At 44.1% G+C, this 16954-nt stretch overlaps 1 protein-coding gene across 1 annotated transcript; it reads left to right on the top strand.

Annotated features, from left to right (window-relative positions):
* Positions 1-1597: 1597 nt before the first annotated feature.
* On the top strand, positions 1598-16109 carry LOC134466090 (C-signal-like). Its single transcript, XM_063219989.1, has 6 exons — positions 1598-1921; positions 3056-3110; positions 3988-4175; positions 10692-10859; positions 12665-12775; positions 15343-16109. The coding sequence occupies exons 1-6, from the start codon at positions 1784-1786 to the stop codon at positions 15454-15456; spliced, it is 774 nt and encodes a 257-aa protein (XP_063076059.1). The 5' UTR covers positions 1598-1783; the 3' UTR covers positions 15457-16109.
* Positions 16110-16954: the final 845 nt, after the last annotated feature.

Raw genomic sequence — 16954 nt, 5'->3', positions numbered from 1 at the left:
AATGGCTTGAACCAGCCATTTAGATAGCCTCTGTTTAGACAATGCAAGCCCTTTGGAGGGGTTAGCAAAGCACACAAACAGCTGCTTAGTCTTTCTGAAAGAGTGAGTCCTATCCATGTAAATGCATAATGCGCACACAGGGCACAGGTTGTGCTTGTGCTGCTGCACTGCAGACAGGAGGAGCGCGAAAGGCTTGACATGCCTTTCTTGAAGCGACACACCGGTGAGTGACATCCCAGAGTGTTATGGTGCATTCCCCAGAGGTAGGAGCTTCCTAGTAGGCAATCAGAAGGCAGCTACCTCCCACTTGAAAGCGTTCCAACCTGCAAGCCAACCAAACTACAAACATGGAGGGACAAAAATACATATCCACTTCTCTAAGATGTCAGCAATGTAAACAATGAGGTGTAAACAACACCATGCGTTCTATCCACATGTAGCCGCATTTCATCTTTGAAAGAGGCCATGCCAATAACTAGGCCTACACCTTAAGCCGGGCATACACTGTGCGATATTTTCACTCGTGGGTCTTAAGCTTCTGCTCACACTGCACGACGGAATTTCACAGTTTAAAAGTTCACAACTCACGACGCACGTCCTCACACTACACGAGCCGACAGTCGGGTGCGAGCGAAATGCTTCCACCATACGACGCGACAGGCATGTTTCCCCGGTCTGCAGAGGAGGGAACATGCGCACCTGAGGTGGAGATGAGGTCGCGCTCAACAGCGAATCGCACGGCCCTATTCATTTGTGCATGTGAAGTGTCAATTCGGGTCGTAGCACTGCTTTAACTGTGCGATTTACGCACGAGCCACGACCAGAATTTCAAACCGTTTTGATTTTCTTGCGACCCTGCGATTGCACGATCGTGAGGCGAAATCGCTTGTCGTTACCCCATGTACACTGCACGATGCGAGACTCACGATTGACCTGCGATTGAGCAAGAAATCGGCCCGACTCTCAAAAAGTCGTGCGAGTGCCAAATCCGGGCAAAATTGGGGCAAAAGTCGCACAGTGTAAGCCCAGCTTTAGAAAGGTTCATGGGCGGTTTTGCAACTGTTAACCTGTCCAAATCAACTCTATTTGTCCATAGAATGGTGATTGCTGAGTAATGTGCAACATAAACTATTCCTAATACTGTGCGCTGCCATTGCTGTGATGACATCACGATTGTCAATCGGAAGCAAAGTCGGTTTGCTTGGCTTTTGCCCCAGCTCGTGACTTGAACATTCCGCTTCAACTGGCGTTCCAAATGCAGTTCAGCAAGTAGGAGGTCAGAAACATCCCATCTCCCAATCCTGGGGAACGCACCATTAGTACCGAGCCCCACATGGCATGCAGAAATCGTGGCCAGGTAAAGCTTGAGGGTAGAGAAGGCTTTGCCTTCATTCAATTGCTCTTGTAGGAATGCCAAAACCGAAAGCGAAATGTTGGGAGGTAACAAAGAAATACTTGTTTAACCCGTTTGTCCACTACTGCACACAGCTGATGTAGGACAAAATTCCGGTAAATGACATAAAATGACGTTTCATGCTCTGTGCATGCGCAGTGGGGCTTTGTAGGATGAAATTACATGTAGGATTAGTTTCCCCTTGCCTGATTATCATGACTTTCATTTCTGAGTGTAGCTGAGTCGAAGGTGTCACTGTGAGGGCGGAGCCTGGGTACATTTCCCTAGAACACCTGTTCGATCAAGACCAGAGCAGACAGTAGTTGGTGAGCCTGGATAGATGTGCAAGTGCCTGCACTGCTGATTGTCCTAATAGTGAACGACCACAACATGGCAGGAAAGACTTGCAACATCCTGGTCACTGGGGCCAACCGTGGCCTGGGGCTGGAGATTATTAAACAGCTGGCCGAGAAGCCATGTCCTGGACGCAGGATCTTCGCCGGCTGTCGGGACCCCAGTAAGGCAGAGGTGAGAAGGCAGCTCATTCAGTTAGGCCCCTACTATCTTTCTTTGTTTCTTTCTTTCTTTCTTTCTTTCTTTCTTGGAGGAAAAGGTGCACACAAAACTGCTTGCTAAATTGATATTAGTCAGGTGTTTTTGTTTTCTATTGTATTCTTTTCTTTCCCTCTTTCTGTCTTTCTTTCTTTCTTTCTTTCTTTCTTGAAGGGAGAGCTGCGCACAAAGCTGCAAATAAATTGATGTTGTTGATATATGAGTCATAATTTAGCATTGAAATCAATTTAATGACGTAATTAATTACTCAATTGAAAATATTTTACTAGTAAATAATTTCACTGAATATGTATGTGTAATAGTCAAAATATTTTAGAAGTATTATTCGGGAAACAGAATACTTTGTATTGGACTAAGGAGTATGGTCTTAAACACGATATGAATTTAAGAGAAATGTAATGCATCGAGTGTGTGAGAGAAGAGAGTGTGTTCTTATCTGTGTGCTAGAGTGTGTCCAGAGTTCCCTACCCCCACACTGACCACCTCAAAGGTCAGAAAGGTCACAAGGAGCTGTCAAGGTCTACATTGTGAATACTCAATTGGTCTGAGAGGTTTGGGCATCACCTTAGTATGTGTAAACGTTAACCAGGAAGATGGACCAAGAACCAGACCCCACCAAGTAAACATCACTCATGCACACCCAAGAAAACCGTTTTAAGCAAGAACACAGGGAAAGATAGTCAGTTCTGATCTGTTGGTGGTTAAGGTAAGATGGATGCTACAGAACTCTGGCAATGCTTTAATCATTTAACCTGAACTTGTATTTTTGATATATTGGATAAATAAACCGGCTTAATTCGAGAATTGGACACCGCGTTCTCCAACTCTTTTTTAAAAACACACAGGATTCCAGTTAACACATAGTAAGTCTTAAGGATGGTTTATAAACTGATATTCAGGATTTTGAGTAGAATAGCTGGAATCCAACAATATCTGTAAGATGTTTTTGTTTTCTATTGTATTCTTTTTCTTTCTTTCTTTCTTTCTTTCTTTCTTTCTTTCTTTCTTTCTTTCTGTCTTGAAGGGAAATCTGCCAACCTCTACATACAGTATGTGACGATTCACATTCTTTCCTTTGTGTGTGTGCAGGGTTTGGAGAAGTTGTCAAAGAAGCACTCTGGAGTCATCCACATCATTCGCCTTGGTAAGAAAAACAAAAAAAAAACCCATAGATATTACAGTAGCCCCATAATGCACGCCGTACCATCTGGGGCACGTTGTAATAGTCATTGAATAGACATTCCCTTAGTATTACTCAGGGCTCCAAATTCACTTTTTTCATCACCAGCCAAAATGGCTGGTAGATGTCAATCTTACTAGCCAAACAGACACTCACCACTGGGACAGAGGGGCCTGTAAGTTGGTCTTTTCTACTAACAAACTGAAATTTCACCAGTATTTGGGTGGTTGGCTGGTGTTAATTTAGAGCCCTGGTACTACTCTGCTTCTATGACGTAACACATGGCCTCTAGTAAAGCACTGTGAGTATTTACCAGGTTAAATGAGTAATTGAGTAATCAGGGCCTACATTCCTCTGAGCATTTGGTGGTGCTTTCACGTACCTGAAACCATCCCTTTTTTACTGCAATATTAGTGCATTGAATGCAGTGTTTTGTCCATAAGAAATGAAATACTGCAACAGCTTGGGATGATGTTTATAACTAGCAAAAAACAGTGTCCCTTGAGTCACCTCTGGCAAAGAGCACAGGAAAGACAGTTGACTTCCAAAAAGGAAGGAAAAAGCAGAGGCACTCTGAGATTTGGGGGAAATATTTTAAAAAACCTTTAATTTAAAAAAACAAATCTGTTTACAAAACACATGGCCTGACGGTAGGGCACTGGGTTACTACGCCTTTCCCATCTCTCTCTGTCCACTCATTGTCTGTCTGTCCTCCACTGTCCTGTCAGAAATAAAGGTCCGGGCATAGACAAAGAAAATAGGTCAAAACAAAGTTAAAATGGCACCCATAGGTGCCAAAATTGACTTGTTCACCGCAGGCGATGCTGCATGTGGCTTACAGATGTTGGAGACAATGCCAGCGTGCTGGAGGCGGCCAAGCAGGTGAGCTCCATCGTGGGGGGCGATGGACTGAACCTGCTGGTCAACAACGCAGCCATGATGTACTACAGCAACATGAAGGAAAGCGTTCCCTCAGAGATGGAGAACACCTTCAACGTAAACGTCATGGGACCCATGAGGATGACAAAGGTATAACCTACATTACATTACACTGCACTGGCAGACACTTTTAACTAAAGCCTGAAGTCAGTGACAGGCTAAATGGATTCATTAGTTCCAATCCAGTGCCACTTACCGTATTCCAAATGATCTTGCTTTACCTGTTTTACCTGTTTTACCTGTCCAGCATTCAACCAGCCTGGCTGAAGTGGACTGGAAAAGCCAAGTCATTATATGGTAATAGAGTGTAACCAATGAGTCCATTTTGCCCATCACTGCTTAACCCTTCTGTTGAGTTCGGGTCATTTTTGTGTCAAGTTTTAGTGTGAAAAAACACACTTTCCTTTATTTTCTTGGAATGAGGGTTCATGAGGGTTGGGTTGGTTTGGACCCAAACACCACAAATGTCACTATTGATGATATTTTTCAATATTAGAGAAAAACTAATAAAAGAAATTTGGGGGTTGTTGTACTCTCATATCAGCTGTAATACATGGACAACATAATCACTAATTGTATCACTTTAGGAGGTATTAATAGTGAATTTATGCAGGTTTTGATAGTTTTGGTCATCAAAAACGATTTGCATAATGTAAGATAAAAGACCTGTGAAGTCAAAAAGATGAATAAATAAAGTAGTATTTCCATGGATATGAATACATACCTAGTTAGCTATGAGAGGAAAAACAATATTTGATGAGAACTAGTGTTTTTAGGTATTTTGTGGCTGAGTTTTAATATCACGGGTCAAAACTGACCCGAACACTACAGGTGTATGCAGCTTATGAACACAACACAAGGGTTAAAGTGCTATACTGTAGGTACAGGGTGTACATTATAATCTGAGGATTGAGGTACCTTAGTCAAGGGCACTTTATACAGTCTTATTTTGGATACAAACAGGGCTGCGTCTCCCAAAAAGTCTTAAGTAGTTAAAGGACCAGTTCAGTCAATTTCAATATGCTGTTGTATTGCTCACGCTACCCTTGATTTGTCAGTACCCGGTGATGCCCTTTCCGAGATATGAGCTATTCTAATGGGGGAAGCGTTTGTTTACATTTTTTTTTAAATCCTTTCGGATGTTTTTGGCAATAAATGTAAACAAAGCCCTGCCCAATGACCAAGATCTCGGAAAAGGCTGAAGAAGAAGGGGAAAAAACGGAGGTAGGCCTACTGACAAGTCCAGGGTACTGTGAGCATTACAACTGCATGTTGAAGTTGACGGAACTGGTCCTTAAAGTATGAGGTGCCCCATTTGCAATATAGGAGAAATAGGTCTCACATCCTCACTAAAAGTTTATACATACACTATGTTACCTTGCACATGCACTTTGCACAAACATTTTATTTGCGTATGTGAGAAAAAAAATATTGTATGTAGGCTAGGCCTATAAAATTATTGTGTAGGCCTATGTATTCACTTTTAGTGACGTGATATACCTCATACTTACTCTATTCAGACATACCGCTATTCCGACATCCGACATACCGTAGGCGTAGGGTTAGGGTCAGGGGTTTAGGGTTAGGGTAACTGTATGCACTATCCCATGTTAGAAACATGTTAGAAATAGGAAGCGTTGTGTTCTGCTTTTGTAGAGTAGAGTAGAGTAGAGTAGAGTACTTTTATTAACCCAGAAGGAAATTAAGGTGAATATCATCTTACATAAATACACAAATTCAAAACATACACAAAGACCTTATACACATAATTATACATTACAGTAAAAGTATAGCACACTCTTGAGTAGGTGGTAGGTCCAAGGCCGTGGTAGGTATCATGATGCATACACACATACTCACAGAAGTAAAAATAAACATGTTCAGTGGACATATAAAGCCAAATTAGTATTGCCCGTGCAAGAAGTCCCTCAGTTCAATAAGAGTAAACATGCAAAAGCAAAGTAGTTCAAGGCAGCTATTCCAGGGGGTGAGGTGAGGTAGCTGAGCTGGGGTGTAGTGGGTTATTGTCCTGTGTTATGTCAGCAAAAAACACTCACACTCACACGCGTTCTCTCCCTTTCTTTGTTGATAGTCTGTCAATGGTATTTCAATGACAAGATGAGCTTAACAAGAACGCAATATCATGCCGAGAACGTGGTTCACAAGTGGCAGGATGTCCTGGTAGTGCAAACTGGTAGCGAAATTACCGTCACATGAACGAAATATCGCCCACTTTACAATTAATGCACATTTTAAAGCATGTCAGTTTATATATTTTTTCATAGCTCAATGTAGTAAACTCTGATGCCCTTTCCCTCTCCCTTAAGGAAGAAAAATCCGCACTCACAAACTGCGTCTATTTTATCGCGCACCCAAAGATGTTTTTCCATGAAGTTGAGCGCGTCCTTTGCCTAAACTTTCCCTCTCCCTTCCCTGCCAGGGAGGCATAGGCACAAACATGCATTGGTGCACACTCTCTTTCTCTGTCAACAGTCCGTTAATGATATTTATGTGATTAGAAAATATGAAGTATTTTATAAGTTAAGTGACTGTTCAGAGGGGGGCGGCAGGTCCGCGTTTCTTCGGATACCAAGCGTTAGATCAGATCTGTGCTGGAGTGAATACGTGGGCTCTGGAATCTTCAAATCATTCCCCACGTGTACTCATTTTTCAGTATTTTAGTGTAGCTAAATGAACAGTGCATTTGCGATTGATATGATATAGACACAAATCAGTGTAAATTGGCCCTTGGGCAACCCTTAAAGTGCCTGAGGTAGTGCAGGGCAGGGCACTTGTGCCATGGTGTGGGGTGGGATGAAGTGTAGCTGCTCCATAGAGAAAAAGAATCAGGGGCTACAGATTGAGTGTGCACGTGTGGGGGAGTTTTTTATGCAGTCCAGTCACCAATGACAATGGCTGTGTCTCAAATCACGCACTTGTGCACTTTGGACACTGATTTTAAGTGCCTAGGGCGCTCATGCTGAAAATTTCAGTTGAGCCAGTGCGCTGAAAGTGCCAGGATGATCCCCTAACAATGGCGGACAAATGCAGTGCTTGAATGATGGACACTGCACGCACTAAACGGCGGCCAAGTTGACTATGACACGGAGGAAATGTCAGTTCAGTAGAAGAGTTTGGTCAACAGTCTCCTAATTCTGTAAGTAATGTTGATGGGACACCAACCTTTTCATGCAAACCAAAGTATTGTATGTGTGATTGTTGTCCTTTGGGGTGAAGGACATGGAAATACAAGCACCAGACGCTGTGCATTGTAAACAGTAGCCAACTCATATTTTGGCAAGCTAATGCCATGCTCAGCCGTCACTTCCAGCGAGGGCACAGTGCATAGTGCTCAAATTTTTCCACGACACTATGCACAAAAGACCTCAGTACACTGTGTACACTGTGCACTGACTGTCAGTGCACTGACACAAGTGTGTGGTTTGAGACATAGCCTCACTCTTTCATTGTACCTTTCTGTTTGGTGTTGAAGAGCTGGATGGCCCTGGGAACAAAAGACTTTCGGGTAACACTTTATAATACCTACTCCTTGTTAAGCATTAGTTATGCATTTGTTAAGCATTATTCAAACCTTAGATAAGCCTTTGTAAAACATTTGTTAACCATTATCTCTATCATTTCCCATTACTTAATCATTAACATACACTGTTAATGGTTTTTGATACTGATGCATGTGTGTGAGAGAGTCAGGGAAGGATTGGCAAATGATGAATGGTTTCTGTATCATTTGCCAGGTTTCTGTATCATTTGCCAGGATCCCAGTAAGGTAGTCAGTTATCCAGGTCACCAGTCCTGTTTCCACTCCCATCTGCAGCAGTATGTCCCTCAGCATGAGTGGCTGGATGGTGTTGAAGGCACTTGAGAAATCAAAGAACATGATTCTCACAGCCCTGTCTCTCTTGTCCAGGTGAGAATGCACCCTGTGTAGCAGATACAGGATAGCATCCTCAACTCCCACATTCTCCTGGTAGGCAAACTGTAAGGGATCTAGTGCATGGCGAAACTGGGACTTCAGTAAGTTGAGCAGCACACGTTCAAAAGTCTTCACTACATGAGAGGTTAGGGCAACTGGTCTGAAATCATTCAGTTCTTTGGGGTGTGGCTTTCTGGGAACTGGGATGAGACAGGACGTCTTCCACTGTGTTGCTACTTTCCCCTCGTGTAGGGTTCTGTTGAAAATGAATTGTAGTGGCAGAGCTAGCTCCTCAGCACAGGTTTTCAGTAGTTTGGCACAGACACCATCAGGCCCAGAAGCCTTCAGTTTGAGCCTCTTAAGTGTGCCTCTGACCTGATCAGCTGTGACACTGGGGGGTTGCTGAGTTTGCTGAGAGTGGTAGGAGAGCCCATGGCAGGGTCAAAGTCTAATGGAGTAGGGGGGTGCTGTGCTGTGCTGTGGAGTGAAGTTTTCCGTGGTAGGTGTGTAGGGTGAGCTGGAGGTGTTATTAATAGGTGCGATCGAGATGTTGTCAACGCATACATGCGCATGTAGACAGCAATGAATGCACCCTGGATGAAAATGCTGCATGACGGTTAGATTTTCTGTCAAACTTTGAAATTTGCGTTGCGTTGACTAGGTGACATGTCACATGGTGTCAAACTATCGCGGGATGAATGCGGCTGCAGTCAGATCTTGCAACCTCTGCAGTTGCTTATCCCCTTCAACGCTCGTCTGCGGACTGCCTCCGAGGTCACGCGCCCATGAACTGGTTGGTCAACAACTCACTCACGTGTGTATATGGGTCTTGTCTCACACCTCTACACAAGTTTGCGCAGGTCCCCACTTCAGCTCCTCCTCACTGCCTGTCCCCCCACTCCTCACACGTGGTGTGTTAGTAGAGCAAATCGGTGCGAGCTCATCGTCTCGTTCATATTTGTGGCCGACTGTAAATGCGCTGTATTTAATAACACCCACATCGTGACAACAAGTTCTCGCTCACATGCTTCGTCAATGTTGGTCGACAGCAACACAAGTCGTATGGGCCTATTGTCTGTCCCATTGCTGCCAGCATTCACAATATCCCCCACCTCCTCACCCACCAGGACAATTAAAGTGATTATAGAAGTTATTGAGATCGTCTGCCCTGCTCTTGTCGCCGTCTGCTCCTCGACTCTTGGCTCCACACCCGGTCATTGTTTTTAGGCCCTGCCACAGTTCTTTTGGATTGTTGTCCATCTTCTTCTCCACCTTCCTGCCATATGCATCCTTGGCCTCCTTCAGTCTTTTCTTGAGATCCTTCTGCACATGTTTGAGCTCTACTGTGTTGCCATTTCTAAAGGCCTTTTCCTTTCTGTCCAGCAGCTCTTTCACATCTCGTGTCACCCAGGGTTAATGGTTAGGGACGGGTAGCAGCACACAGTCTTGGTGGGTACTGCAACATCCCTAAAGAATTTGAGGTAGTCAGTTGTGTATTCTGTGATCTCTTCCAGGTTTCCATGGTCTTGCTACACTCCAGTCAGTTGACCCAAAGCAGACTCTCAATACCTCCTCTGCTTCTGGTATCCACATCCTGACAGTGGTGATGGGTAGACTTTGTACTTTTGAAAGTGAAAGCCCATTGGGAAACTCCAACTCGTATTGTCATTGTGACACAGCACTCCACAGCACCCAAGTGAACACTGCACACAATGAAATTGCATTTATGACTCACCAGTGTAAGGGGGAAGCCCTCAGTGACGCCACTAGGGAGCAGTGCGGCGGGACGGTACCATGCTCAAGGTATCTCAGTCATGGAGGAGGATGGGGGAGAGCACTGGTTGATTACTTCCCCCCACCAACCTGGCGGGTCGGGAGTCGAACCGGCAACCTTTGGGCTACAACTCTGACGCCCTAACCGCTTATCCATGACTGCCCTTGGCTTGTACACAGGCTTCAGATGTATGAGGTTGTGGTCAGAGCAGCCCAGTGGGGGGAGAGGACTAAGTTGCTAGACCAAGTGAGAGTCAAGATCGGTTTGCTATGAGACAGAGCTTGCTGTCTCTCTCCCTATGTCCAAAGTTTAAAATCTTACTTTTTTTGTCCGTGTCTGTTTATTGGTAATTGTACACAAAATAGTCTAATTTTCCTGACAGAAACGCAGCCAAGGCTCGTGACACATGCAGCTTTAAAGGTGCTAGCACCAGTAGGCCTACTGTAGGCCTACATACTGTACTTGCAGTAATGATTGTGGCATGTTCTTGATGCTGGTTGCGCTTTTTAGATGTGTCCTAGCATCTCTATAAGAGGTTCTGTCCGTCAGACTGTCCGTCTGAAACACATTCTTAAAATAGTCCAAAACACGATCTTCACCACCATTTTTCGCGTTACTCTCTCTTCATATTTGTGCTTTTCTTCTACTACGGGATCGTGATAAGGAACAAGTGGACGCATATTTGTCTGCCTGTCGGACTTGTTTGACATTGCTTCATTGCTGATTCAACTGTGTGCCCCTCCAATAGCCTACAAACTCACTTTATTACCTATCGCCATGGTCCTGCCCCCCCCTCTCATTTCCTTAGAGTTAACAGGAGTTCCAGTCTAAATATTTTATAGTATTAACTCTCTCTCTCTCTCTGTCTCTCTTTCTCTGCCTCTCTCTCTCTCACCAGGAGTTCCTGCCGTTGCTTCAGATGGCGGTCAAGAAGAGCAGTGAATCCAGCATGTCCTGTAGGAGAGCTGCGGTCATCAACATTTCTGGGATGATGGGATGCATCGAGCAAGTACCCGCCACATACGGCCTCTTCCCTTTCGTCGGTCTCCCTTATCGCGTTAGCAAGGTACCTGATGTGCTGTTCTGTTTCACTCAAGAAAGGTTGCCAGATGCCTATCCCAAAGGGCTGGAATATAATCCGTGCATGTGCGAGTTCTGAGGTAGGCCTACACTCTGACCATTTCCTAATGTCAAGTGTTCTTGCCTTGGTAGTGCGTGAAACGCATAGTGATTGGAAACTCTTTGGTAAGCTCCACGGAGTATCCAATCACTAGGCGTTTCACACACTACCAAGGCTAGTGTGACGGAGGTCATCTTGCACCTGTTCATCCCCCTCGAGGATCAAACCTGCAACCTCCTCAACTACAACGGTCTGGCAATGGGAGGCACAGTACGATACCGCTGGACCAAGAGACCAGTCTCCCAGTCCAACGGCATCAACACTGTATAAGGCTTTGGGAGGGAGGTTTACTAACGTTCCACGCCAACTCTGCTAGTTAGCCTCCGTTACACTAGAACACTTGACATTGGGAAATAGTGTGTCAAAACATCATCGTGCGAGTGTGCCGTGCTACTGTATACAGAATGTAAGCCCCAGCGCGGCGCACTTCATCTTCTTTAATCCCTCACGCGATCTGATAAGGTGGTACTAGGCCTACTGGTAACGAGGTGCCTACTGACAGTTAGCTGTCCAAGAGTTGGTGACTATTGTTGCCCCCCTCCAGGCTATTGTTATCAGATTATTATTATCTCCACCACCTTACAAGTGTGCTATCGCCACTTATTGATTAAGTTGCTTTCTCCCTCATCCTCGTGGCTTGTTGTGCTACCTGCATGTGAAGCTACTCTTATGGAATCTCCAATGCTCAAATCCACCTGAAGTTCAGCTGAAGATAAATAATTTTATTTTTTTAAAGGGACACTGTGTGAGATTTTTAGTTGTTTATTTCCAGAATTCATGCTGCCTATTCACTAATGTTACCTTTTTCATGAATACTTACCACCACTGTCAAATTCTAAGTATTCATTATGACTGGAAAATTTGCTCTTTTCATACATGAAAAGGAGGATCTTCTCCATGGTCCGCCATTGTGAATTTCAAAAAATAGCCATTTTTAGCTGCAAAAATGACTCTACTTGGACCATACTAGAAAATATTTGTTAATTACTTAGTAAACTCTCATGTAAAGATCAAATTTGGCAATAGGCAGCCCAGTTTCAATGAGCAGCATAGCTGCAGTACCTTTTTTGACCATTTCCTGCACAGTGTCCCTTTAAGTATTTTTGGGGATCTTTTTGGCCTTTACTATTACAGGAATATGTGAGAGTAGACAGGAAATGACTGGGAGAGAGAGATGTGATAAACCATGTTTTTTTTAATATATATATTGTTTGGGTGGGTGTGTGGGTGGATGGGATGCAGAGGGCATGCATGAGTGATATGGGTTTTTTTGTTGTGTGTATTTTCATATTTTTTTTGATTGCTTTACTTTATTATTCTATTGTATCTTATTTTATCTTAATGGCAGGGCCTACAGATGCAAATTAGCCTAAGGCTAACTGGTACAGTTAGTGCATGAAATGGAAACATTTATGTTTTAATTGTACATGGTCCTAAACTGAATTGAATTGAATTGAATTGAATTGAATTGACTCAACTGGATGCTGCATGCGTGCGCCGCAAATTATTTCATCACACCTGTCCTTCAAGCTCCTTCGAGATGAAACATTGATCTTTCACACTCAGTCACTCACACATTCTCTCTCTCTCTCTCTCTCTCTCTCTCTCTCTCTCTCTCTCTCTCTCTCTCTTCTTTCTCTCTCTCTCTCTCTCTCTCTCTCTCTCTCTCTCTCTCTCGTCTCTCCTCTCAGGCAGCTCTGAACATGATGACAGTGTGTAACGCGGAGGAATTCAAGGGGGACGGGATCCTCTTCACTCTCCTGCACCCCGGATGGGTGCGCACAGACATGGGTGGACCTGACGTGAGTACCGCTGCAAACTCCCTCTCCCTCTCCCAAACTGGTCCCTCTCCATAACACTAATATGGGAGGGTGTTATGTTGAAGGGGGATGCGTCTGGGGTGACTGATAGGAGTTATCGAAAACTGAGATCTCTTTAACAGCAGGCCACTGACATGGGGAGGGGTATGCACCGGACTCACAACCACAGGCCAATGGCATGGGAGGCTGACGGGAGTACAATCAGGCGATACTGTGTCAGCAGTCAGGTCATGTCTGTAGCACACATGCCAACCAAAATGCTGTAGGTAAAAGAAAATTACCCCTGCAGAATTCTGGCAAAGGATCACAAAGAACATTTAGAAGCAATTAAGGAAGACATTTACGGTAGTAAAACATACACTTAGTTACAATAATAACACAGTATATAATATACACAATATAATGGCATGCAAGACTCTGAGAGCTTGTACTGTATACAGCAGTGGTCTCCAAATGGCGGCACGTGAGCCAAATCCGGCCCGGGCATGGCAAGCATTTGGCCAGGCGCGTAACTATAGGCGGTGCAGCCGGTGCAGCCGCACCGGGGCCCGCGACCACTGGGGGGCCCGCGAACGGGTCCTCCGAAGTGGATCGCGGGCCCCCCCATATAGCTCTATAACCGTTGGTTACGAGTTAAAATATGGATAGGTATTGTATCCTACGCGCTACATTGACCTAACGTCCAGACACTATTTATAGACCGTGTCAGACTCCCACAAGACGGTGGGGATTTACAGCATTAAATAAATTGCAAATTGACACTTTTAGTTATTGCTACAGGTCATTACATGGGCAGTGAAATTGTTCAGACAAATGTTTCAAATAGCAATAAAGGTAACACATGAACGCTATATGTGTGCATTTTATTTTTTACATTGCGGCCAGGGATTGTGGGATATATATTTTCATACACTATCATTGGCTGTATGTAAACAGGGAGCGCGAGTCGCCAGTGGTAACGTTCTGTTTGGAATTACCACATGATTGATTCCCTTACCAAATTAAATGCATGCTGGTCAGTCGAACGTGGACTCTTTTGTTCTCATCTTATCCATGTTGTAGTAGTAGGCTATGCGTTGTTGGCTTGAAGGCGGAATATAAAATGAGTTTAGTCACTTCATTCGCCAAGAATAGAGATGGCTACTGGCTAGCAAGAACATCCTATGGATATTAGACCTCCTTGGATATTATCTGAGAAGATTTCAAAGACGCTACGAAGAAGGTAAGGACAGGTTTCCCTATGTCCGCCGTGACATTATATTGATTTCATATCACTCATCTCCTTCAGGTATTTTCCAATTGTTGTCACATTTCTAGTCCAGTAGTCTGGGTTCGGCAGGGTCTGGCTAAACGAAAGAGACGAGGCACATTTTTAACGGTGTCCATTCTAGTTTGTAATCTGTGACAGCGGTATTGCTGTAGTTATTCCCAGCGTTGTAACATGGTTGTGTGTTCTCCAATTGACAACTAGTTGTGCTGACTTGCTAACAGCACCTCCACTCCATGTTGATTTTATCATCTAGCGTTTCTCCTGTTAGCATTATATAAGTTAAGTTCTTCTGTTAGCTTGGCTATGTTACGAAGTGGACTCTGGAGTTGTCAGCTAGGGGAGGGGAGAAAGAAATCTAAATAAGTGGACGATTCTGTGTGCGTGTGTAGAGCTCTATCTGCGTATGTTTTACTGGTGGGCTGTCACCAATGTGTTGTCATGGTTGTCTTGGATGTTGTGTATTCACTCCTTGGTATCCACCCATGCACCGTCTCCATCTTTTTTCCCATGTTTTTGGTAGCCGGGACCGTCTCCCATAACCAGCGTTGCATATGGTGCCGTTATTTGATGATGCCAAAGGACGCAAAACTACTTTGCAATGGCACCTTGTGTATGTGGGGTAGTGGAATATTGAAATCATTATGAAGGCATATTCTGTTGATTGTGCCATCTATCTTTTAAGTCCTTAGTGTTATTTTTTTGATGAAGTTTAAACTGGGGTGCTTAAGATCAGCATGGTTGACTCCCTCGTCTGTGTAGCCTGCTGTCAGCAGGCACCGTGCGCTTGCAAGCACACACGCAGCCCCCTGTCCCTGTCTCAACCGGTCTCTCTAGACACATATTCCGAAAGCCTTTCTTTGCGTTTGTTTTGGCACAGATAACTTAAATACTCTATGATGTACAGTAAATATGCACATCGTTGCAGCATTCACAATGCTGTTGCAATTGCAAAGAAAATAGCCCACCCTTTCACCCGTAATGGCTAGATAAAATATCCTAAAATTAGCACAACCTCCGGGGGCCCGTGCTGGATACTCGCACCGGGGCCCGTGACCGAGTTGTTACGCCGCTGCATTTGGCCCACCATTAGGTTGGAAAAAATGAAAACATGGATGCGTGTTATCTGTGACCACACAGCCAGGCGATTTGTTTGGCTCTCAGCCTGATTTGTGCAACATAATTTGGCCCTTGAGGAAAATTAATTTGACGCCACTGATATACAGTATTAAAACATAATTGCATGCAAGGTTCTGACTGCGTTTCCTTTATCGTCCACAAGGGGAAGATAGAGGCTGCTGAGAGTGTGAGTGGCATGCTGGGCGTCATTGAGAAGCTGACAGAGGAGCACAACGGAGCCTTCCTGAACTACAAAGGACAACCTATGTCCTGGTGAAACACTAATGAAGAAGAAGAAGAAGAAGAACGAAGCACCTATCAACCTGTCTTAAATATTTAGTGGCAACCTCACAGCCTCCATTTATTTTGTTGGCTTGTTGCTGCTTTTTTGTTACATTAGGATAGCCTGATTATCATCGACGTTCAAATCTCTTCGAGACTTGGTCTGACCAAGAGCATAACAATTATTTTCCCAAATTTCCTTAACGGCATGGCTGACCCGCCTCCCTTGGTTTGCTTGTTTAAATACCAACAAAGTGGGAGGAGTTCCCATATTTTCAGGAACTCAGAAAGTACTTGCTCTTGACCTGATTAGTTGCAACGCTAAAAGTGTTGCGTCACTAGGAAGGCATTAGGATGCATTGCATGTTATAATATTAAAAATGATGAGTCACTGGAAATTCTGCACGTTTTTTAAGTTACTAATAACAGTTGTATTATTTTGCAATGCATGTATAATAATGTGATTATAGATACAGAATTACAAACTGACCTCATTTAGACCATTGGACTGACACCGATCCAACATCACACTGAGCGCCTAACTGCAGTCAAGTAATTTTATTCGGCCCGTGAGATCATTTCAAATGTGTATGATAGTTGACATTTGGTGTCACAGGAATATGATTGGGCCCAGGCTAATGAATCAGCTCACACTCATATGCAACACAGTAGGCCTAGGCTATGTGCAGGCAGATGCACGCACAGTGTTAGTCTATTTTTTAAATAGGCCTATATCTTGCCCGACTTCATTCCAGATTTTGATTTTGGCCCTCAGTCAATTTGAGTTTGACACAGGCCAACTGCGTACTGAAACACAAAGAAAGATTTCCGTAAATAGTCACTCTGCCACTATCCTGAGCTGTCACTGGCTCTCTCTGATGTTGTTTTACCTGATTGTCCCAGATTTAATAGTCCATCCCGGGAAATGTATATATTTTCCTAGGGCAGTAAATGAAGGATGGTATTGCTTACAAGCAAACTGGGCAATTTGGATCAAAATGCCTAGTTTTTTGTTAGACAGAGGTGGTTATCATAGGCTTAAGTGTTGAATTAAATTGCAACTAATTGTAGAATTAATATGGGGAGTGTAGCTGAGTGTATGTTCTCTCTCTCTCTCTCTCTCTCTCTCTCTCTCTCTCTCTCTCTCTCTCTCTCTCTCTCTCTCTCTCCTGACAATATCACCTCTGTAACGTTTGTCCGTTTTCCCATAGCGTCCTTTCCTGTGAGATTAGTTCCTGCTGTGAGCTACATCACTGCCAAGCAGGCAGAACACTGAGTGGGCAGCAGGGTTGCCAGATGAGACTGAGCCCAAAAAAATGGCTGGAAGCACTAAATCCCACCCATTTTTTATTGATTTCTATGGCCACAAATCTGCAGAAAAACCTGCCTAAATGTCCTTTTTTAACCCGTTTTTACCCGCAGACGGGCATCCTAACCAATCTGGCAACAATGGTGGGCAGTGGCCATACATGTCCTTCATCATTGAGCAGTCA

This window comes from Engraulis encrasicolus, chromosome 2, assembly GCF_034702125.1.
Source record: "Engraulis encrasicolus isolate BLACKSEA-1 chromosome 2, IST_EnEncr_1.0, whole genome shotgun sequence".
Taxonomy (NCBI): Eukaryota; Metazoa; Chordata; class Actinopteri; order Clupeiformes; family Engraulidae; genus Engraulis; species Engraulis encrasicolus.
Note: the sequence above shows the minus strand (reverse complement) of the source record. Positions and strands in the feature narration are given on the sequence as shown.

Bases quoted from the DNA above. Each gene is read 5' to 3' on its own strand.
- LOC134466090 (XM_063219989.1), top strand. From the start codon at position 1,784: ATGGCAGGAAAGACTTGCAACATCCTGGTCACTGGGGCCAACCGTGGC. The intron at 1,922-3,055 runs GTGAGAAGGCAG...GTGTGTGTGCAG, and splicing joins GGGACCCCAGTAAGGCAGAG to GGTTTGGAGAAGTTGTCAAA. The intron at 4,176-10,691 runs GTATAACCTACA...CTCTCTCACCAG, and splicing joins GACCCATGAGGATGACAAAG to GAGTTCCTGCCGTTGCTTCA.